General features: G+C 42.9%; 1 protein-coding gene across 3 annotated transcripts in view; it reads left to right on the top strand.

Annotated features, from left to right (window-relative positions):
- The first annotated feature begins 688 nt into the window (after nt 1-688).
- Nucleotides 689-17,933, top strand: part of ME3 (malic enzyme 3) — a 139,296-nt gene continuing 122,051 nt past the window's right edge. The window contains exon 1 of one of the 3 annotated variants that reach the window (XM_054809810.1): nt 689-865. Coding sequence is in view for 2 of the 3 variants with exons in the window: in XM_054809799.1 (XP_054665774.1) it covers nt 1,092-1,277 (186 nt within the window). In the remaining variant the exon portion in view is untranslated. Of the gene's footprint in view, nt 866-909; nt 1,278-17,933 lie in introns of those variants that run through there. The other 2 variants (XM_054809799.1, XM_054809790.1) reach the window with 2 other exon arrangements.

A 17,933-nucleotide genomic window follows, 5' to 3' on the forward strand; every position in this document is an offset into this window, starting at 1 on the left:
CGCTCAAAGCAGGCCTGAGCTTCATGGTGGGGGCACAGAAGCAGGGTGGATCTGAAGATGGAATCAAACCCGTGTCTTCCACTCGCTTGGGGAGTAACCCGGCCGCTGGGTTTTCACATGAGAAGTGGTAGTAGTGATGATGATGTCACAGTTTTAAGAGATAAAAAGAGGTCATTACTTTGAAAAAAGATTGATGTAGGAACCTGCCTTCTTCAGTGAAAAGAATATATAGATTACAATACATATATGCAATATACATAATATATACTACATAGTATAGAGTATATATGTTATATATAGCATGTACATAGATTTTATATGTAGAACATATACAAGTAGATTGAAATTCAAAGCACCCACAGCTGCTCGCACCCCAGAAGAGGGATGTCTGACCAGTGCTTCCAAAGCGCTTCCCAAGGACTGGCAGCTCCCTGAGCAGCTTTACTCCCCCTCCACGTCCAGCTGAGGGGCCTCGTCTTTGCCCCGGGCCCAGGCACCAAAACCAGGCGCTGCGGCACCTTCCCCAAGGTCAGGGCCGGGGCCGCCCCCCGTTCTCCACAGCCCGGCCCAGGTTTTCTCTCATAATGCCCTTCATTAAGGTTAATGGCGAAAATGCAAATCCAAAAGGAGAGAGGACCGCAACGCGGCGGCGCGGCGAGGGGCTCCCTCAGGCCCCGCGATGGCGGGAAGGCGACGCCCCGGCCAGGCGAACCCCCTCCCCTCAGGCCGCCGGGGCCGGCCGTGCTGCGGCAAGTGCCGCCGCGGGGTCCCTGGGCGGCGGCGGGGCGGACGGCCCCACTGTCCCCAGAGAGGCGGGGCCCCGGTGGACACCCCCTCCCCTCAGCCGCCGGCTGAGCCTTAACAGGTAACGGAGGAGGCGCGACCGCCGCAGGGCCGGGGGCGGGATTTGCTTCCTGGGTTTCCTTTCGCTTTGGCGGGGGCCGCTGCGCCGTGAGGGGCCGGGCCGGGCTGGGCGCACCTGGGCCGGGCCGGGCCCGCCCCGCCCTCTCGCCGCGCCCTTCCCGCCCCGCCGGGCGCCAGTGTCCGCTGACGCCGTCTCCGCCCTCGCCCGTAGGAACCGCGGCGAGGCGATGGTGCCGGTGTGCGGCGGGGCGGGCGGCCGCCTGCTGCGGATGGCGGGGGCCGGCCGTAGGTCGCTTCTCAGCGTCACCCGGGGCCGCAGCTGCCAGGCGGGGGGAAGCCCGGCCAGCCACGGCAGGGCCCTGGCCGTCAAAAAGCGGGGCTACGACATCACCAGGAACCCTCACCTCAACAAGGTCGGTGCCGCTGAGGGTTTGGTTTCCAGGGGCGTGAGCGGCCCTGGGTGAGAGGGAGGGGAGAAGGGCTCGGTGGCGGCCGGCGGGGTGGATGGGAGGTGCGGGAAGGTGCTTGTCATGGATCGCAGGTGTTCTGGTTCCTGAGTATTCTGGCGGTGCTGGCGGTGTCCCTCCCCGGCAGGCAGCCCCGTTCCGAAAAGGGGGTGAAGCGCTGGGGGTCGGCGGGGGATCGGTCACACATTGACCTGAACAGAGCATGGGGTGAGTTTTATAGGTGCTCGCCTGATGGTTCGGCATCAGTGGCTCCTTCGAAGCCAGTCGCCTGGCTTCCCTCACTCCGCTGCAGCTGCTGTGGTGGTGGCACTGGAAGAACCTGTGTAGGGCAGAAGTGCCTTTGGCTGGGACCTGAAGCCATTTGCCTGAAATCCTGAATGAATGGGGCAGGAGGAACCATGGCCTCTCCTGAAAGTCCAATGCAAAAACTGGGGGTATTTTGATATATGTTGTATTATGTGTGTAGCAGCGGAACTGATCATTTACACCTTCCTGTTAAAACAAATGTGTGTGGTTCTTTTTGTAAATCTTCTTCCATAGCATATCCATAGCAATGTGCATTCCACTGCCTAAACAGTATGTTTTGCTGGGATGAAGATGTATTCATGCTCAATACTGAGGAAACCTCAACATTAAAAAAAAAAAAAGCTTTTGGAGAAAGGTTTTCAACAAAGTCTGTAGGGTGTATAAAAGGAGAACCTGTGGTTTAGCCCCACGCTACTTTTCCATCCTTTGCCATAATTTGAAGGCAAAAAAAACCCCCAACTGGATGCAAATTTTGGGATCAAATATGTCAGATTCAAGAAAGTTGGATTCTGGTTTCTTGTATTAATATTGCTAGAAATAACTACAAATATGTTAATTTCCTCAAAAATAAGCAGATATTAAACACAGTATTGGTAGTTGATGGGGCTTTGAATATTTATCGTCTGCTTGGTGTGTAGTTATCCAGTATATGAGCCTCCTGTGTCATCTTCTGGACTGGAGACTCTCTGGATGACAACTCTTACTTTGTGTAGTAGGCTCTATGCTGGGATGCATCTCCTGGTACTGTTTCAGCATCCGTAGAGGTGCACCCCTAAGGACCACAGCGTGCGATGACACAGCATGTTACTGAATAGGCAACAACTTTGTAAGCAATCTGATTTGAGTCGTTATGCAGTGCACAGGCTTCAGTGTAAGACTGAAGAGAAGAGGAATTGCCAACTATCTCATAAGCAACAGTAATTCATCAGCATTAAGTGGTTTTGATGGGGTTTTCTTCAGCATCTGGCTTATTCTCTTGGGTGTTCGATGATTGTTACAAAGAGTGACATAGCTGATGTTTCTAGTAGTCTTACATATGTCAACTTGAACTGAAAAATTAATACTTGGACCTTTGCTCAGTGTAATGCAATAATAACACACAAACAGTTGAATCCGTCACATGTTTTAAATTGATCTGGCTTCTGCAGAAGTAGATTTTGAACGTCCCATTTGATAATTTTCAGAACTGAAGCTTTTCTAAGGTGTCTTCCCCCCTTCTGGTGAAATAGTTTTCTTTAAGTCTAAATGAAATTTTGGTCCATGTGGAGAGAAGGGAAGAAAACTGCTTCTGTTAGAGGTAAAATATATTCTAGCTTGCCATGTTTAATTGGCCATGCAAAATCTCCCAGCTGGTCTCCAGCCTGGATGTTTGCTGTTTATGCTGTTATGTTCCTCTGTCAATACAGACCTTACAATCATTGATATAGTCATCTACAGAACATCGAAGTGAGGACAGGAATGGCTGACATCCGTGGTAACAGATAAGGACTCCCTGTTTATCCACCTAGGTAACTAGTCATTAGTGAATGCTCAGGGTCTCTTTCCAAACTTTTTTAAACAGGCTTCTATTTCCTTGTTGCTGTTACCAGTTTGTTGTAGTTTCTAAGGAATTAACTGTGTTCTAGTGAAATGAGATGCTTCAGACAGTTCGTACGTGGTCAAGGTATGATTGATGGCCCTTTGGTCTGCTGTGCTGCAGTGGTGTAGGTCAGAATTAGGGATCTCAGTAGGTTTCCAGCTGCTGTACTCTCATCACGTAGCGATTACTGTTTACACCTTTGGTAGCTAAATGTGAGCATGGGGTCATTGCCATATTTCTGCTGTGGATCTTACTTTAATCTAAGCTTTTACTTGATCAAAGGCTGTTCTGCAGGGAATGTTCTTTACATCTCTCCAAGAACCTCTGAAAAATTTTTTCAGAAGTGAGGCTTTGGGCAGCGTGTTTTGCTGCTTTGCTCAATGCCCGGGCTGTCTTACAGCTTTTGGGTGAAGTTCAAAGTGTCAGTCTAAAGCTACGAAGTGTGTGGTATTTATTCAATGAAGACTATGTCCCTCCAGCAGAATCACAGACAGATTTACAGTCTGAGGTTATTGGTCCAAGTCTTTGCTTACATGGTTGAAGGTGCTTTGAGGAGGAAGCAGACTCAGAAGTTGCTGCTGCCAGGTTCTCTGTAATACCCTAAATATCTGTAAAAGCAGGCTGTCCTCTGAGAAGCTCCTCTGTTTTCCAAATCTACCTGAGAAGAAAAAAATAAATAGAAAAACTGGTGATGGATGTAAGAAATTTGCAGTTGTTTCTTTCCTTTGGTCACTGTTTACTATGTGAAGTTGGCTGTTTTTTCTGATGTAAAGGAATTGAATTCCTGAATATTGATCAAGGGTGCCATCAGTGTATTAAGCATGGATTATAAATGAGTTATCTCCAGTCCTTAAATTATTTGGCCAGTCCATGCATTGTGTATAAGAGCTTGCTTATAAGACTAGGCATTTGGGGGAAAATTTAGAGGAAAAGAACTGTCTTGCAGTTCAGGGAAGACTGTGTTCCATCTCTGAGACTGGGTTTGATTATGTCTCAGGCTTTCTGTGTGACATTGGGGAAGTCACGTGCAAGGAAATCTTGCAGCTTAAATCCTTGTACAGTAGGAGGAACTTTGAAGACAGAACCGGTTATGCTTCATCTGTGCTGATGAGACTGTAAGTGCACTGTATTTTTTCCATACTATTCAGATACGGTTCTTCCTTCTGTTTGCAAGTATTACAGCCCCTGTCCGATCTAAGGGCTCAACTTGGGAAATGGCAGCATTCTGCTGAGGGGTACATGTGGCCTTAGAAGGTGATAGCAGTTGTTCTCAGTTGACAGAACAGTCTCAGAAATAATAGGAGGATTAGGAAGAGCTTGTCGCATGTTTTCGTGCAGTAGTTCTTCTTTTCCTGCCTTTGAATGCTGCAAAATTGGAAAACCTTGGAAAATGGTTAACAGTGTCAGGTAACCACAGAGAACTGGTAAGAGTGTTCGGTGGCGATCCAAGTGCAAGCTGGATTCCAGGAGGATTTGTTAGAAGCTTTCACCATGTGTAAGTAAGTGACTTGCTGGCAGGGCAGCAGCAGTGCTGGACTTGCTGAGAGACAAGTCTGTTCTACTGAGGGGCTTCAGCCTTGTGAAAAGCTAATTCAACACTCAGGTTCTGGGAGGAAAGATGAGGTACCTCTTACCCACTACCTTATTAATCCAGGTTTCCTTGCATTTGGTGTGCTAAAGGCCATATTGTGTCCGCTCTGATGTGCAATTCTGCCCATCTCAGTTGTGCTGCTCATCATTCCCCGGTTCTTCCAGGGACTCCACCAAATCCATGTGCCCTCTCTGTGTTCTAATGGACACAGACTGAGCTGGACAATTCCCAGTTTGACCACACACCTGTAGGGACTCAAATCTTGTTCATGCCATCCGACTGTATTTTTCAATTGGAAGGTTGATAGCACTTCATGTGTTTTGCTGGAAGTCCTAATTTTGAGATAAATCATGCCTCCTTGGAGATGTGCCATCACAAACAGATGCAGAACTGGAGGTCACAGTTTGTTTTCAGAGTGGCAGGATATTGCCGTATTTGAAGGGTTGAGATAATACACTAAACTTTTCTGCAAGGTGCAGTGCAGGCATCAGAATTCGGGGTCTTCTGTATACATCTGGATAATACCTTGTAGTCTTTTGATCTGCATGCATGCTCTATATTTATTTTCATGGAATGTGTCATAATAAAGTACAAAAAAAACCCCCACCAAACCAAAAATCCCCAACAAAACAAAATTACCAGTCTGGATCTGTAAGAATGAAACTTTAAAGAACTGCTGTAGGTTTCTGCAGTGTTTTTGGAATGTACATATCATTAAAATACAGAAAGTTTGTTTGTACTTCAGCTTTGCAGGGATCAGAATTGAACTAACAGAGGATTCTTTGGACATAGTGTCAGTAATTTGCCACTGCTGCTGAGAATGAAGTGATATAGTCTTGCATGTGGCTGTACTCTGCAGCTGTGGTGAAACAGGCCTAAAATTAGCTGGATTTGTAAAACGATTGCATTTAAACAGAATTAGTAATGAGCACTAGAACAGTGCGTCTGAAATGGCAGGTGGCAAGATCAAATCTAGGCAGGATTCTGTTTACAAATTAGTAAATCTCTTCTTTAACCCCACAAGGTTATATTCTTACAACTAAAGTTTCCAGTTGGTTAGCTTTAGGTCTAGATAGACATGTAACTACTGAGGCAGGCACAGGGCTTTAAGTGGCTCCCAGCATTTGCTAACTTAACCATCTGTTCGTGTTTTGCAAAGTAAGGGTGTGAGGTGGGCAGAGTTTGGAGGTTCCCCTCTTATTTTTCAGGAGTCTATAGCTATTCAGACACGTTTTAGGGGACAAGTTTTAGACTGGACAAGTTCATTTAAAAAAAAAAATAAAATAAAAAAATCCATTGAGGGTTACTAAATACACTAAAATCACACCTGGCTTAGAAAGTCCCCAAACTGAAAATGATGAAAAGGTGGGAGTGTGCAGGGGGAGAATATCGTATTTACCTGTGCTATTTACCCTTCTTAAGGTTTACAGTTGCTGCTGGAGACAGGATGCTTGTGTAGATGAACTGACCTGATAGGACTCTCGTATTTCTAGGGATATCAAACAAGACACTGTCGTGGCCAAACCCTGCAGCACATGGGCCACTTCAGACCCAAGCCAAGCCATAGCTGAGAGACCTCTTTATCAAATCATGCTCTAAGTCTTCTGGAGTTGAAACGTGAGTTAGCTGAGCACTGTGCAGTGTGGTGAGCCTTCGATGCTGTCTGGGGCAGAGAGGGTGTTTTCATCTTTTTACTTGTTCTTTATTTCATCAGTTAAGCCTCGGTATATCGCCATTGCCTTCAGTGGAAGCAAACAGGAGATGAGGTTTGGCCCAGTGTTTTGGCAAATGTGGTGGTGTTCTGGAAATACAGTTGCTCACTTAGATTTGTTTTGGCCTTCATCCTGGTGTATGGAGTTTCATTTTTGTTTGTTTGGTGTTAATATCAAGCATATCTGGTTTTGAGTCCAAAGTATCTTTTGGCAATTGCATTTCCTAATGTTTTGGTACCAAAGAACTTGTCATTATGGTGTGGTCAGCAAACTAAGCCCAAACTAAACCTATCGGTGCTTCTGGTATAGGCAGCAGCCTGCAAAAGTCCCTTTGCTTCCCCAGCTTGTAATCCGGCCCCTCTCCCGTATCGTAGCCAAACCAGGAGGCCATCTGTCTTCCTGTCCCTCTTGCCAATGCTGTTGCTCTCCCATTTGGGACACCACTAATGCTTTGGGAGTAGAGTTCTTGTGCAAAAGCTTGGAAGTGCAGAGGAAGTCTGTTGCTGCAAAGGTGAGAGGGGTGCTGATGCAGACCCTGCCTCTGTGTTGTACTAACCCCGTGATACTTTGGTCCTTGTTTCGCCTTTAGCCCTTGTAAACGCAGAGGTCTTGGAAGTATTGGTTGGGCAGCTTTTATAAATGTTGAGTTTATACTTACAGTCACTATGAGATAATAAAAATAAATTGTGTTTGCACCAAAATACTTGTTTCTGTTTTCTGAGCAGTTTATATTATAAAAATACCTTTAAAATTGCCTTTAAGTTGTGGAAAGCCGTCAGTTTGGCAGCTGCATATGTTGGTTTCTTTTCATCATGCCCTTTCTTTTTGAGAAGCCTTAATCCTTACACCAGGCTTGTTTTGGTAGGGCAGAGCCAAGACTAAATGTAGTTCTTGTTTCATAGGGTGGACTAAGTTTTTTTTGGCACTTGAATAAGAATTGCACTTAGGTAACACAGACTGTTTGATAAATAGTATAAAAATTGATATTGTTGCAGTTAGAATGGATCTAGAGCTGAATGTTACAGCTTGTTCAGCATTCCTGTTCATTACATCGAGTGAAACATGTGGCAAACAACCAGTTGGTTACTTTGGAAGCACTGTGGATGTTGGCAAGAAGATGAAGCATATTATATGTGCCGCTGGTCCTGTAAACACTCTTCACTCCAGTGACCTCAGCAGACTTCAAGCCTTGCCACACGTAGGTAGCATGACGTATAATGTCATTGATATTAGAAACTGTGTGCTGCTGTATTTTGAGATGAGTCATTGGTGTTTGTCAGAATTAGTGATGATTTAACTGAAGCTGCTGAAAGGGAGTGCTAATTCACAAGATGAAGAGCAATATTTTGTGGCTTGGTTTTGATTTCGGATGGATTTGCCATGCAGTAAGGTTCCTACTAGAGATCCAGTCCAGTAGCTTTGTCATGCTGTGTGGCAGAGTTTGACTCCTGAATTTGTGCTTTTTGTGTGTCATAAATAAATATCTGGCACTTCCTGAACAAAACTGGACCTAGAGCAAATTCTATTTGACTTGATTTTGGATAAAGAGAATGTAAACTGAATTCCTCTTTAGTTTCTGTAGCAGCCACCTCCAGAGGAACACTCTAGCTGCTGTTACTGATGTTCATTCAGAGCTGCGAAAGGAAAGGAGGGTCTTTGACGGAGAGACAAACCAAACTAGCAACTTCATAGGAACAAGAGATGGAAACTCCTCAGTGACTCCACTGCTCTGATTTGAAGTATGATGGTTAGAGAAACTGAGTTCTTGGGATCCTGAGGTTTGGGTCTCAAGGAACCATCTCCCTCCTTCTAGGGAGAAAAGCCCCCCCAGCTGCTCGGACAGTGTGATCTGTATACCTGAAAAAAACATACACTACACCAACTCTTTAACAGAGTTTTACTTTAGTGAGAGTAGCTCTGTTACAAGGTGGGAGTGTTTTATATACACACTGAGAGTGTCTTGTATAAAAAATGCTGCTTTGCCCTAGTTTTATCACTTCAATGTATTGAAATTGTGTCAAAAATGGGGGTTTTAGGCTTACAGCAGACATAGATATGCAAGATCATTTTATAAGCTTACATGATGACCTCAACTGTGTAGTTTGACCATTAATCTGTATCTCAAATCACCATATACCTAGTCTCTGTTCTGTTTTTCATCTGCTGACACAATCAAGTGCAGTATGGTATTTCTTAAAATCAAATTCCATAGCCTGTATATGCTCTGGAACAGAACATAATAAATACAAATGGTGCTGGGGTGTTTTTTTCTGCCTTTTTTTTTATTTAGAGCACAATAACTGAGATTCAACATAAGGGAGTTTGTCAGTTTAATACACAGTAGCAATCTTCTTGCCGTACACTGTTTGTCCCCTCTTGCTCCCCTCCTGGATCCCACAATTAATTCTTAGTTTTCAGGGCATCTGCAGAACCTTGCATATAATTAACCTTTTTAAAAATTTATTTTCTCTTTAATGAGAAAGCATACTGGAACAAAGCGTACATAGTCATCTTTCCATTGACTAGACATGTTTTTACTGACAGAGTTGTGCTCCAGCAGTGTTCCACAGTTATGAATAAGGTGGACAGAGATGCACCTGATGCTCACAAAGAAAGAATTGGGCTCCATAGATTTGTTTATCTGAGAGCCTGGTTTGATCCTGCTGTAAGCCATAGCTAGTTCCTGTGAGTTGCAGGAGAACCAGGATTTAATCCATGGACTGTTAACAGACAACTGCACTCTGTTGATACTGTTTGCTTAAGGGGGAAGTTATGATTGTTTATAATATTTAGGCTCCTTTGGGGTTTTGGGATAGTTTTCTTTCTCTGACTTGCTGTAAGTGATGCTGATTTACCTTTTCCCAACCCCACAGCTTGCCTGGCTGATGTGCAGTGCTGTGTAAACCTCTGCTTTCGGTAGCTCTCCTGTGGTTTCAGTGTTTTACTCATTCTTTACCTCAAAGAGTACCACTGCCAGCATGTGCCCCCATGCAGACAGTGCACAGGCATTTCTAGCACCGAGCCTCTTGCAGATTTAGGATCTGGAGTCTGATGTTGGAGCTGCCCGTGCACCTGCCTGCTGTAGCTGGAAACTGGATGCTGGCCTGCACAGGAGAAGCCTTGCCTCTACCTAATTCTGATTAAATGCCATGCAGGAGTACAGATTGTCCAGTTCCATTGATTTATTTTTAATCAAGGGAGCAGGAAGCTAAGCAGCACGTGGTTATTTTAATTACATTTGGGGTTCTGGATCCAGAAATACTTCTACATTGTCAAAACCTAGGAGAAAAATCAGGCTGAAAAAACCCAAAGTTTTTGCTTTGTCTTTTACTTTTTCTCTGTTACTTATTTTTCTGTCTCGTCCTCACTGGCTTATCAGACCTGCTATCAAACCTTGAACAGCCTATTGTAGCTTTCACCCAAATAAATCCTTTTGGGACAGACTTAGCTTTAGAGCTGTTGTGAGCAGGTCAGACAGGCCTTGATGCTTGGGGGAGAATAAACAGTGTGCTCTAATGCCTTCTCTTTCAATAGAGGGCTTAGCATAACAGCAAATTTGACTACTTTCAGCTTATAATGTGCTGTAATAGACATGATGAGCATGTTTTTAATTTTTAATGTCCTCTTTGAGGCCTGGGGTGACACTTGCTATCTGTCTCCCCAGATAACATGATATTTTGATAAATGACTTATGTATTGTCAGCCTAATGCAATATCTTTATTTTAAAAATGTTTTAAATGGCAACACTTTTTATAGTTCTGCAGCTGCCAAACACGAAACTCGGACATAAACTGAGCAGACTGTGGTTCTGACAAAGAAAATAAAGCCAACGCAAAAGTTTTCTGCATATCAACATTTTCTGCTTCACTTCACTTTACAGCTCTGTTGTTCATATATCCTTCTTCAACACATGGAACCATGGAACCAGAACAGATTTTCAGTAAACTTCGGTATTGTATATAAAAAAAGATTAGCTCCACATCTCAGAGCAATTTTTTTCTGTGTGTCAAGCTTATAAAGTGATAGGTCTGTTTTGTAATACATCCATATGGGTTAACTCTGTTCAGCCTCGTAAAACGTGTAGTTAAGGCTTTGCTGTGTTTCTCAACATAGGAAGGAATTAGTTATTTTGAATACAGCCCTGTTATGTTCTCCTGGACAAGACATCTTGAACTTTAACTCTTTGGCTTGGTTAATGGATTTGTCACTTCCCCTTGTGGTTAAATTCATTATGGAAACTATTAAACTCTGTTTAATCTTCATTTGAAGGGTCTGATGTTAAACTGGCAGGTAATTTTAGCTGTGATTATTTGCAAATAAGAGAATGTATCATATGTGCCAAATCCTGTAATTTTTGGAAGTGTCCAGATTATTAAGACTTTCTGTTGTCAGGATGGTGTAAGCATGTAAGCAAGGCAAGAGCTGGAGGGAGAAAGAATTTATTTTATTAGGCCAACTGATTTAGATGGGAGAGTAGGAAAGAAGTAAAACCAGGGATTTTCATGTTCATAGCCCTTCTTCTGGCAACTCAATTTTTTTTTAATCCCCAACTAGATCAATTGGTCCAATCAACAAAAAAAACAACAAAAAATTCACCCTACCCTAAACAAAAAAAACCCCACCCTGTCCCTGTTAGCCGTTTTGTACCTCACAGGGAATTAGATGTCTTCATGTTGCCACTTGTGTCTGTAGCTAATTGCTGGGATAAAACAACTGCATCTGTAAATCAGATCCCTTGATGATGATTATTGGAGGGACAAGGCCCTTCTCGCCCCTAATACTCTAGGAAGGTTTCTAAATCTAGCCATAAAATGAGCCACATAACAAAAATTACTTGCTGAAGTGCTAAGTCTGAATATGGTGTTAAAAAAACCAGAGCAGTGAAACTCCTCTCTTCCCCCAGTGCCTGGCAGGTGGCTTGGCATGATGGGAAGTGATGATAAATGTGACCATGTGCTCCAGGTAGGTACGGCTAAGAGAAAACTTTCCAAGCTGATCCTAACACAGAATGGCTTGTGTTCTGTGGTCTCTGCTACCTTAGACTCACTAGTGAATTTGCTTACGCTGTGTTTGACTGTGATTTACTTGATGAGCTTATAAGTCACCAAACTCAATTGCTCAAAGGTAATAAAAGAATTTTTTTCCCTCTCAAGTTTGGAAGATTTTCAGTGCATGTACTGTAGAGACTTGTTTCTCATTGCACACGTGCAACAGATTCCTTTTAGGTTTGGTAAATTGCCCAGGTTGTGATGTGCAGCAGTATTTATTAGAAGGAGACATGTGTGACATGCCTTTCCCTCCATGGGCTGATGCCAGCAGCTTTTACTGGCTTATGTCTAGGGAGAAAAAAAATGCTAGCAACAGCACAGAGGTCTCCCTGAGCATTGCTCTTTGGTTTCTGAGGGGCAGCATAGACTTAAACCTTTGGGAGGCTTTCCACTGATTTCAGTGAAGTTTGCATCATGCCTTTTTTTAAATATAGGAAAAAGCAACTGCATCATTCAAGATGTGAGATTATTTGATCCCTAAAGGATAAGATTAAAGATAGTATAGCATGAAATTTTACCATCTTGCTCTGTTAATAGATAGTAATTCAAATGGAAGCAAATGTCAAAAATTGTGCTTAGAAAATCTCAAAGCAAAGTGAAATTTGTCAATATCATCAATTTCTACTGATACAAAATCACATGAAGGCTCCATAGTCGTGCGTGCCAAAAATCAAAAGTCCTTTTCATATTCTTTATCTTAGCATTAGCTGTCCAAGCTCATTCATCTTCCTTATGAGCTTTGAAGCAACCAACTCAGTGATGCCTTTCCATGCCAAAAGCTGTCCTCTGGTATGCAGGCAAGAAGAGCTGGACTTCCTCACAAGAGCTGCTGGAGGAAAAACTAGGATACTGAGCGAGATATCACTGAGAGCTTGAAGCTGCCTTGGAGAGTTCTTGTAGTAGATTAATAAAACTTACAAAAGTGCCTTTGAATTGTGACCTTCCATATGTCCACTGGTCAAGGGTAACTGGGATTATGAAACTAGAATGAATGCGTGACTGATGCTTGCTGAAATTGGGCCACTCTCCCTACAGGCAAGTAATTGTTTTGGATTTAACATGTTAGCTGTATTTGAAGTCATAACAAACTCATTTCTCCTAGAAATAGAAGTGATGCAAAGGTGCTGGAAAGAAGCAGCAAGACTGGCTGCTGCTGGAAAGTAAGTTTAGTGTTAGCCACTTTTTAAAAGTTAATTGTATTTAAAGATAAGCTTTAATGGATTTGGCAGTGAGAGTGCAACTGTAACCAGATCTTGTTGTTTTGTACAAGTGCCTTTCAGGTTTCTCTGCAAGGTCAAATGTCCTATTGACTGGCAGCTGGACTGCTTTGCTTGTAGGAATGTAACTGGTATTTGGTGGAGTTGCAAAATGAGTTTCCCGCTGCAGTCAAATATAAAAGTGTGTGAGAGTCCAGCAGTTTCACTTCCTGCAAAGCTGGAAACCCTTGTAGCACTTATTAGGATTTCCTGCAGGGAAAGAGGGATATTAATCTTGTTTGACTTACAGAAACATAATATTTTCACTGCAATTTGTAACACAGAGCAGGAAGTTTTCAATTAGTATTTCCTGAGGAATAGCAAATTCAGTAAAGTGGATGCTTTTAACTCTTTGCATTTTGCCAGAGAATAAATAAAGCAGCTCACAGGACCTTAAATGTTCCATAGCATTGGAGTAGGGAAGAAGGGCGGTGAATGAGGTTACATATCTGCGGGGAAGCAATGAACAGCTGAAACTGTTCTTGTGTCTTTGCTTGTCATCATCATAATTTAATCTCTGAACTGCAGTACTGTATCAGGTGTGCTTGTGGGAGGTATAAACCTCAGTCTTGTTGATAAAATAGTCACTTGGTCAGTTCACTGCTGGTTTTAATTTTCCTAGTGTTACAAAATTGCTCTCAAAGTCTGAGCTGATTGCAATGAACTCTGATTTGGGGCCCAGCCCAAATTTTCTTGAAGTCTTGGGAGCCTCCTTCCTTTCAGGTTCATAGTAATTTTATACTATAGGACGTGCTTTATGTCTCTTAGAGAGGCTTAAAATTAATTTTGAGACATCACTTTTTCCTATCCAGGCAGAAGAATGTTGCTAGGGAAGGTGAGGCACTTGGGCTGAGGAGCCTCTAATATGTGTTTCCTGATCTGCCGTGTGCACGCGTCTGTGGAGGTGGGACCATCTGGATACATGTTATTCTGTGCATGGCAAATATTCCTATCTCCATTCTGGATGATATGTGGCCCTCCTGTCCCTTGAGTATAAGGAGATCCCAGGGTGACACGTTCACCCACAGACACCTGCACTGTAAATGTCTAAAGCAGCTGAGATACATTCATGCTGTGAATGGGCACACGCTGGATGGCTTGTGCTGGTGTTGCTACTCTTTGTCGCTGATGCTTCAGGTGCTCTAGCAAATAATTTCCCTTCTGTGCTCATCTCCTGCCCAGAGCGTTGCTACACGGACCTCCTTTACGTAGTGGTCTTTGAAAACTGACTTTGTCCACCTGTTTGTAAAACCTTGTAGGCAAAAAGATACCAAAGGGCAAATAGCACAGCAGTTCTTTTGAACCTGTTTCTTTGTGCTCCCTGTTTTTGCTCACTGCTATTTTCGTGGATGTGGCTGGAGATCCTCTCTTTGCTCAAAAGAGATGGAGAGAAGGGGCAGAGAGTAAAGATGAAAACAGGGAATAGAAGGGCAAGTACAGGAGCTCTTTCCTGTGAGATGGGGAGGAGGCTTTATCCAGCCTGAATTCTGTTGCACGTACTTCAATATTAAAGATAATCAAGTTACCTCTGAGGCTGAGGAATCTTTCCTGCCCTGTATGTTGTATAAAGTGGGCAGAGACATTAAGGGTTTATAACTCAGAGCGGGAGATCCTATGTATGGCTCAGGTACTGAGTCCCGCAGTTGCCATTACTCATGCTCAGTATCTCCTGAGGCTTGGTCCAGCAGCAGATGCTGCATGTTTCATCTCAGCTGTTTGTAAGACCAAACTATCTATTGTCCAAGCTTACCACAAAGGTCCCTCTCACTGGCGTTCTGTAAAATGGAAATGTCTCCTTTTTGCATGGCATTAATTTCTCAGAGTGCCACGTGTGCATCCTGGTAATAGATACTGTGCAAGTACAAAAGGGAGAAACTGGACACCTTCCTGGGATGCTTCTAACTTTACTGTTAAATGCATAATTTAAGGTTTAAAAAATCACCTGGAAAGCAGTATGTAAAATATTATGTATACGAAGAGCTTACATTCTCCTATCATGAGTTTGTGTTTATTGCCAGGGTTCTTGTATTTGTAGCCAGGATTTCCCTGAGGAGAAATAGGAAGTACCTCCACGGTGAGACGTACGTGCCAAGGGTGCGCTGGATTTACTGTGCCTTTCCATTTTTCCACAGCTCACGCTGCTTCTGGGGAGTGCATTTGCAGAGGTCTGACACGTCCAGATGATGAGACTAACTTCCATCTGGGAACTATGGAGTTGATTCATACAGGTGCTGTGGCCCTATGTCTGGGATTCCCAGGCATCCTGCATCTGCTTTGCATACAGTCTGTACATATGCAGAGAGACTGATCATCTTTTGGAGGCACTGGATTTACTGTCCATTTGCAGAATAACTTTGCATGTGAGACTGTAGCTCTGAGCTGGCTTCTGGACTTTCAGAAATCATGGGGCAATGGCCAAAGTCCTGACACTTTTCTAGGTGGAAAGATCTAGGTGGAAATAGAGAAGATGCATTGAGATACTGGTACTTGAGAGAGTAGATCTCAAAGCTCATTCTTTAGAGAGGAGATCTATATACGTGTTTGGTAATTCACTCAATAAATATGAGGTAAAGGAAAAAAGATATGAGAAGGTGTAAAGATATTTATTGCTCCACAAATTAAGAAACATCTTTATTACCTAGAATGCACCACTTAGGTTTAGAATTTTCTCCAACTTGAGCCTGAAGTGGAGAGACAGATCACTTTTTCACTCCAGTGAGATTGTGGTTAGACACATCACCCCTGGCTCTGGTTGCCAGATTGTGGCAAAATATAGGAACTATTGAGTTTGAACACTGAGATGTGGGGAAAAAAGGAAAGAAAACATTACTAGGAGAAATACTTGTGGTTTCTTATTTCTTATTCCTAATTCTTGGAGGCATTCAGCTCATAATATGACTTTCAAGGCATCTATCGTTCAGTTTCTGCTTTTCTTTAATGAGATTCATTCAGGCGTTGAAGTTCAAGCTATTGGAGTCCTGACACGCTCGCTGCATGACATCTAACACTTTTGAGCTCCATTGTGTTTCTTACCCAATAGTTATGGAGGGCAGTTTCTGAATCAGTCTGGTATGCGTTTGAGAGAGGACTGAGCGGTCCTAGGTGTTATATGGGTGTAGTATATTTCACATGTAGTTTTGGAGCACTCTTCTGAGACAGGGAGATGGAGTTATTCTTGTTTCAGCGGGGAACTGAATTTAGCTTGTCCAAGGTAATACGGGATGTTTGTAGCAGACCAAGTGAGTGAGCAAACTAACTCTCTCCGAACAAACTTCTTACCAATTCAGCCAGCATACCTGTCTGCTCAGTTGTCTTATCATAGCGTCTTTTATCTCTACCAACAATGATCTCAACCACAGCCTGTTAGAAACACATGGGATATGTGAACAGCTATATCCCATACATGCCATCAAATATGCATAGTTTTATAAAATGTAAAGCATATTGTGAAATATTTCCCAACAGTTGTGTGCAAAGGAAGCAAGCACTAATAAGCAGCTGTTCTAGACATTTTTTTTAATTCTGTTTACCAGAACTTGCTTCATTTTTTCCATTAATGTGCTTAGTTAATCACTTAAAATCTCTGTCTTTATTATGTAACAGTTCAAACTTCCAGTCTCAGTGTGTCTAAGTTTACAGGTATTGGCATCTGCAACTTGAGGTAATTACCTTGTCTACATTATTAAAGTAATAATTCAAAGAGAGAACCAAAATAGGGTAAATACTTATGCTTAAAGCTAGTGGGCCAGAGATCTGGGTGTGATGTGTGGTCCTCCTGTGCCTGTTGCTTAAGCATCTGATTGGGCAGATGCTACAGTGATTTCTTAGAAATCAAGACATTATTGGCCTGACTTTCTTCTCATTTTGTTTAATGACACCTTCCAGCAAAAGCCTAGGACTAGATCCAAAGCAGATTGAATTTGATGGGAAACAAATGAGTAATTACAGCCCTTTGCAGTAAAGTATTCAGAGTTATAGCCTTATTGGCTTCATATGGTTTAAGAAAGTGCTTTGCTGAACTGGGCCATAGTTTTTTGATTTATTATCCCACTGGTGTAAGACTTTGAGTGTCTTCTGGCCAAAGGCTATCTGAGGAGTGGCTTTATAGGAGCACAGCTGGGTTGTAAACAAATGGTGATGCACTTCTGCTCTGCATTCAAGAGGAAAAGAAGCAAAAATGAAAAACAATATATCTGTATTACTGAGTATTAGACAGAAGAAAAATCAATTGCAAAGCTAAAAGGAACTTGCAGAATGAGGTTTAGACAGCTTATAATGTCTCTAGTTGGCATTTGCTTTATTAAATAAATAAGAAAAACAGGTAATAAATACCCTACAAAGTGACTCAGTTGCTTCAGGTGTTAAAACTTGAGTGCTATAAATTTGCTCTCAGCCTCACCTCAGCTGAGGTAACATGACATTTTTTTTCCTACGGATTCACTTTCTTCTTTTAAGAAAGGAGGAGCAGAAGAGTAGTGGATGAAGGGAAAGCAGACAGTCCTGAAGCAGTATGACAGACCTTTATATTAGTGATGTGAGAACCTCCATTCTTTGATGCTAGTGTAGGAGTTTGCCCTGTCCTTCCCATGTACTATGCAGTAACTGAGCAGTTTGATTAAGGTATGATTAGTTAAATAGACACATTAAGGGTGTTTGGAGTCAGGGTCTGCCCCCAAGCCATGGAGTAGAAACTTTTTTTCCTCCCCAAATAGGTCTTAAGTTTTGGTTCCCTTAGTCTTGGTGCAAAAGTACCTGATACATTTGCTATTCTGGTAGACATTTTCCTTGTCTCAACTCCCTAGTTCCTAGGTTTGGGAAGTTAAGGAAAACAAGGGAAGTGTAGCAGTAACAAAGAACATAGTGAGGATTGCAAAAGGAATAAAACCCACAGCCATGGCAAACTTGGTCTCTCTTCTACATACCCGGCCCTGTACAAGCAAAAAGTCTATCTACTTCTTGAAAAGAAAACTGAGATCGGCAACGTTGTTTAAATGTTGGGGTTTTGATCCTGCAGGTCATTAGATAAAGTGTTTACAGTCAGGAAGTGGAATCCTTTCTCCTTGATCTGTAGAGAAAGACTTAAACCTGAGAGCAGGTTCAGGGTGATGC

The sequence above is a fragment of the Grus americana genome, chromosome 1 (genome assembly GCF_028858705.1).
Source record: "Grus americana isolate bGruAme1 chromosome 1, bGruAme1.mat, whole genome shotgun sequence".
NCBI classification, from domain to species: Eukaryota; Metazoa; Chordata; class Aves; order Gruiformes; family Gruidae; genus Grus; species Grus americana.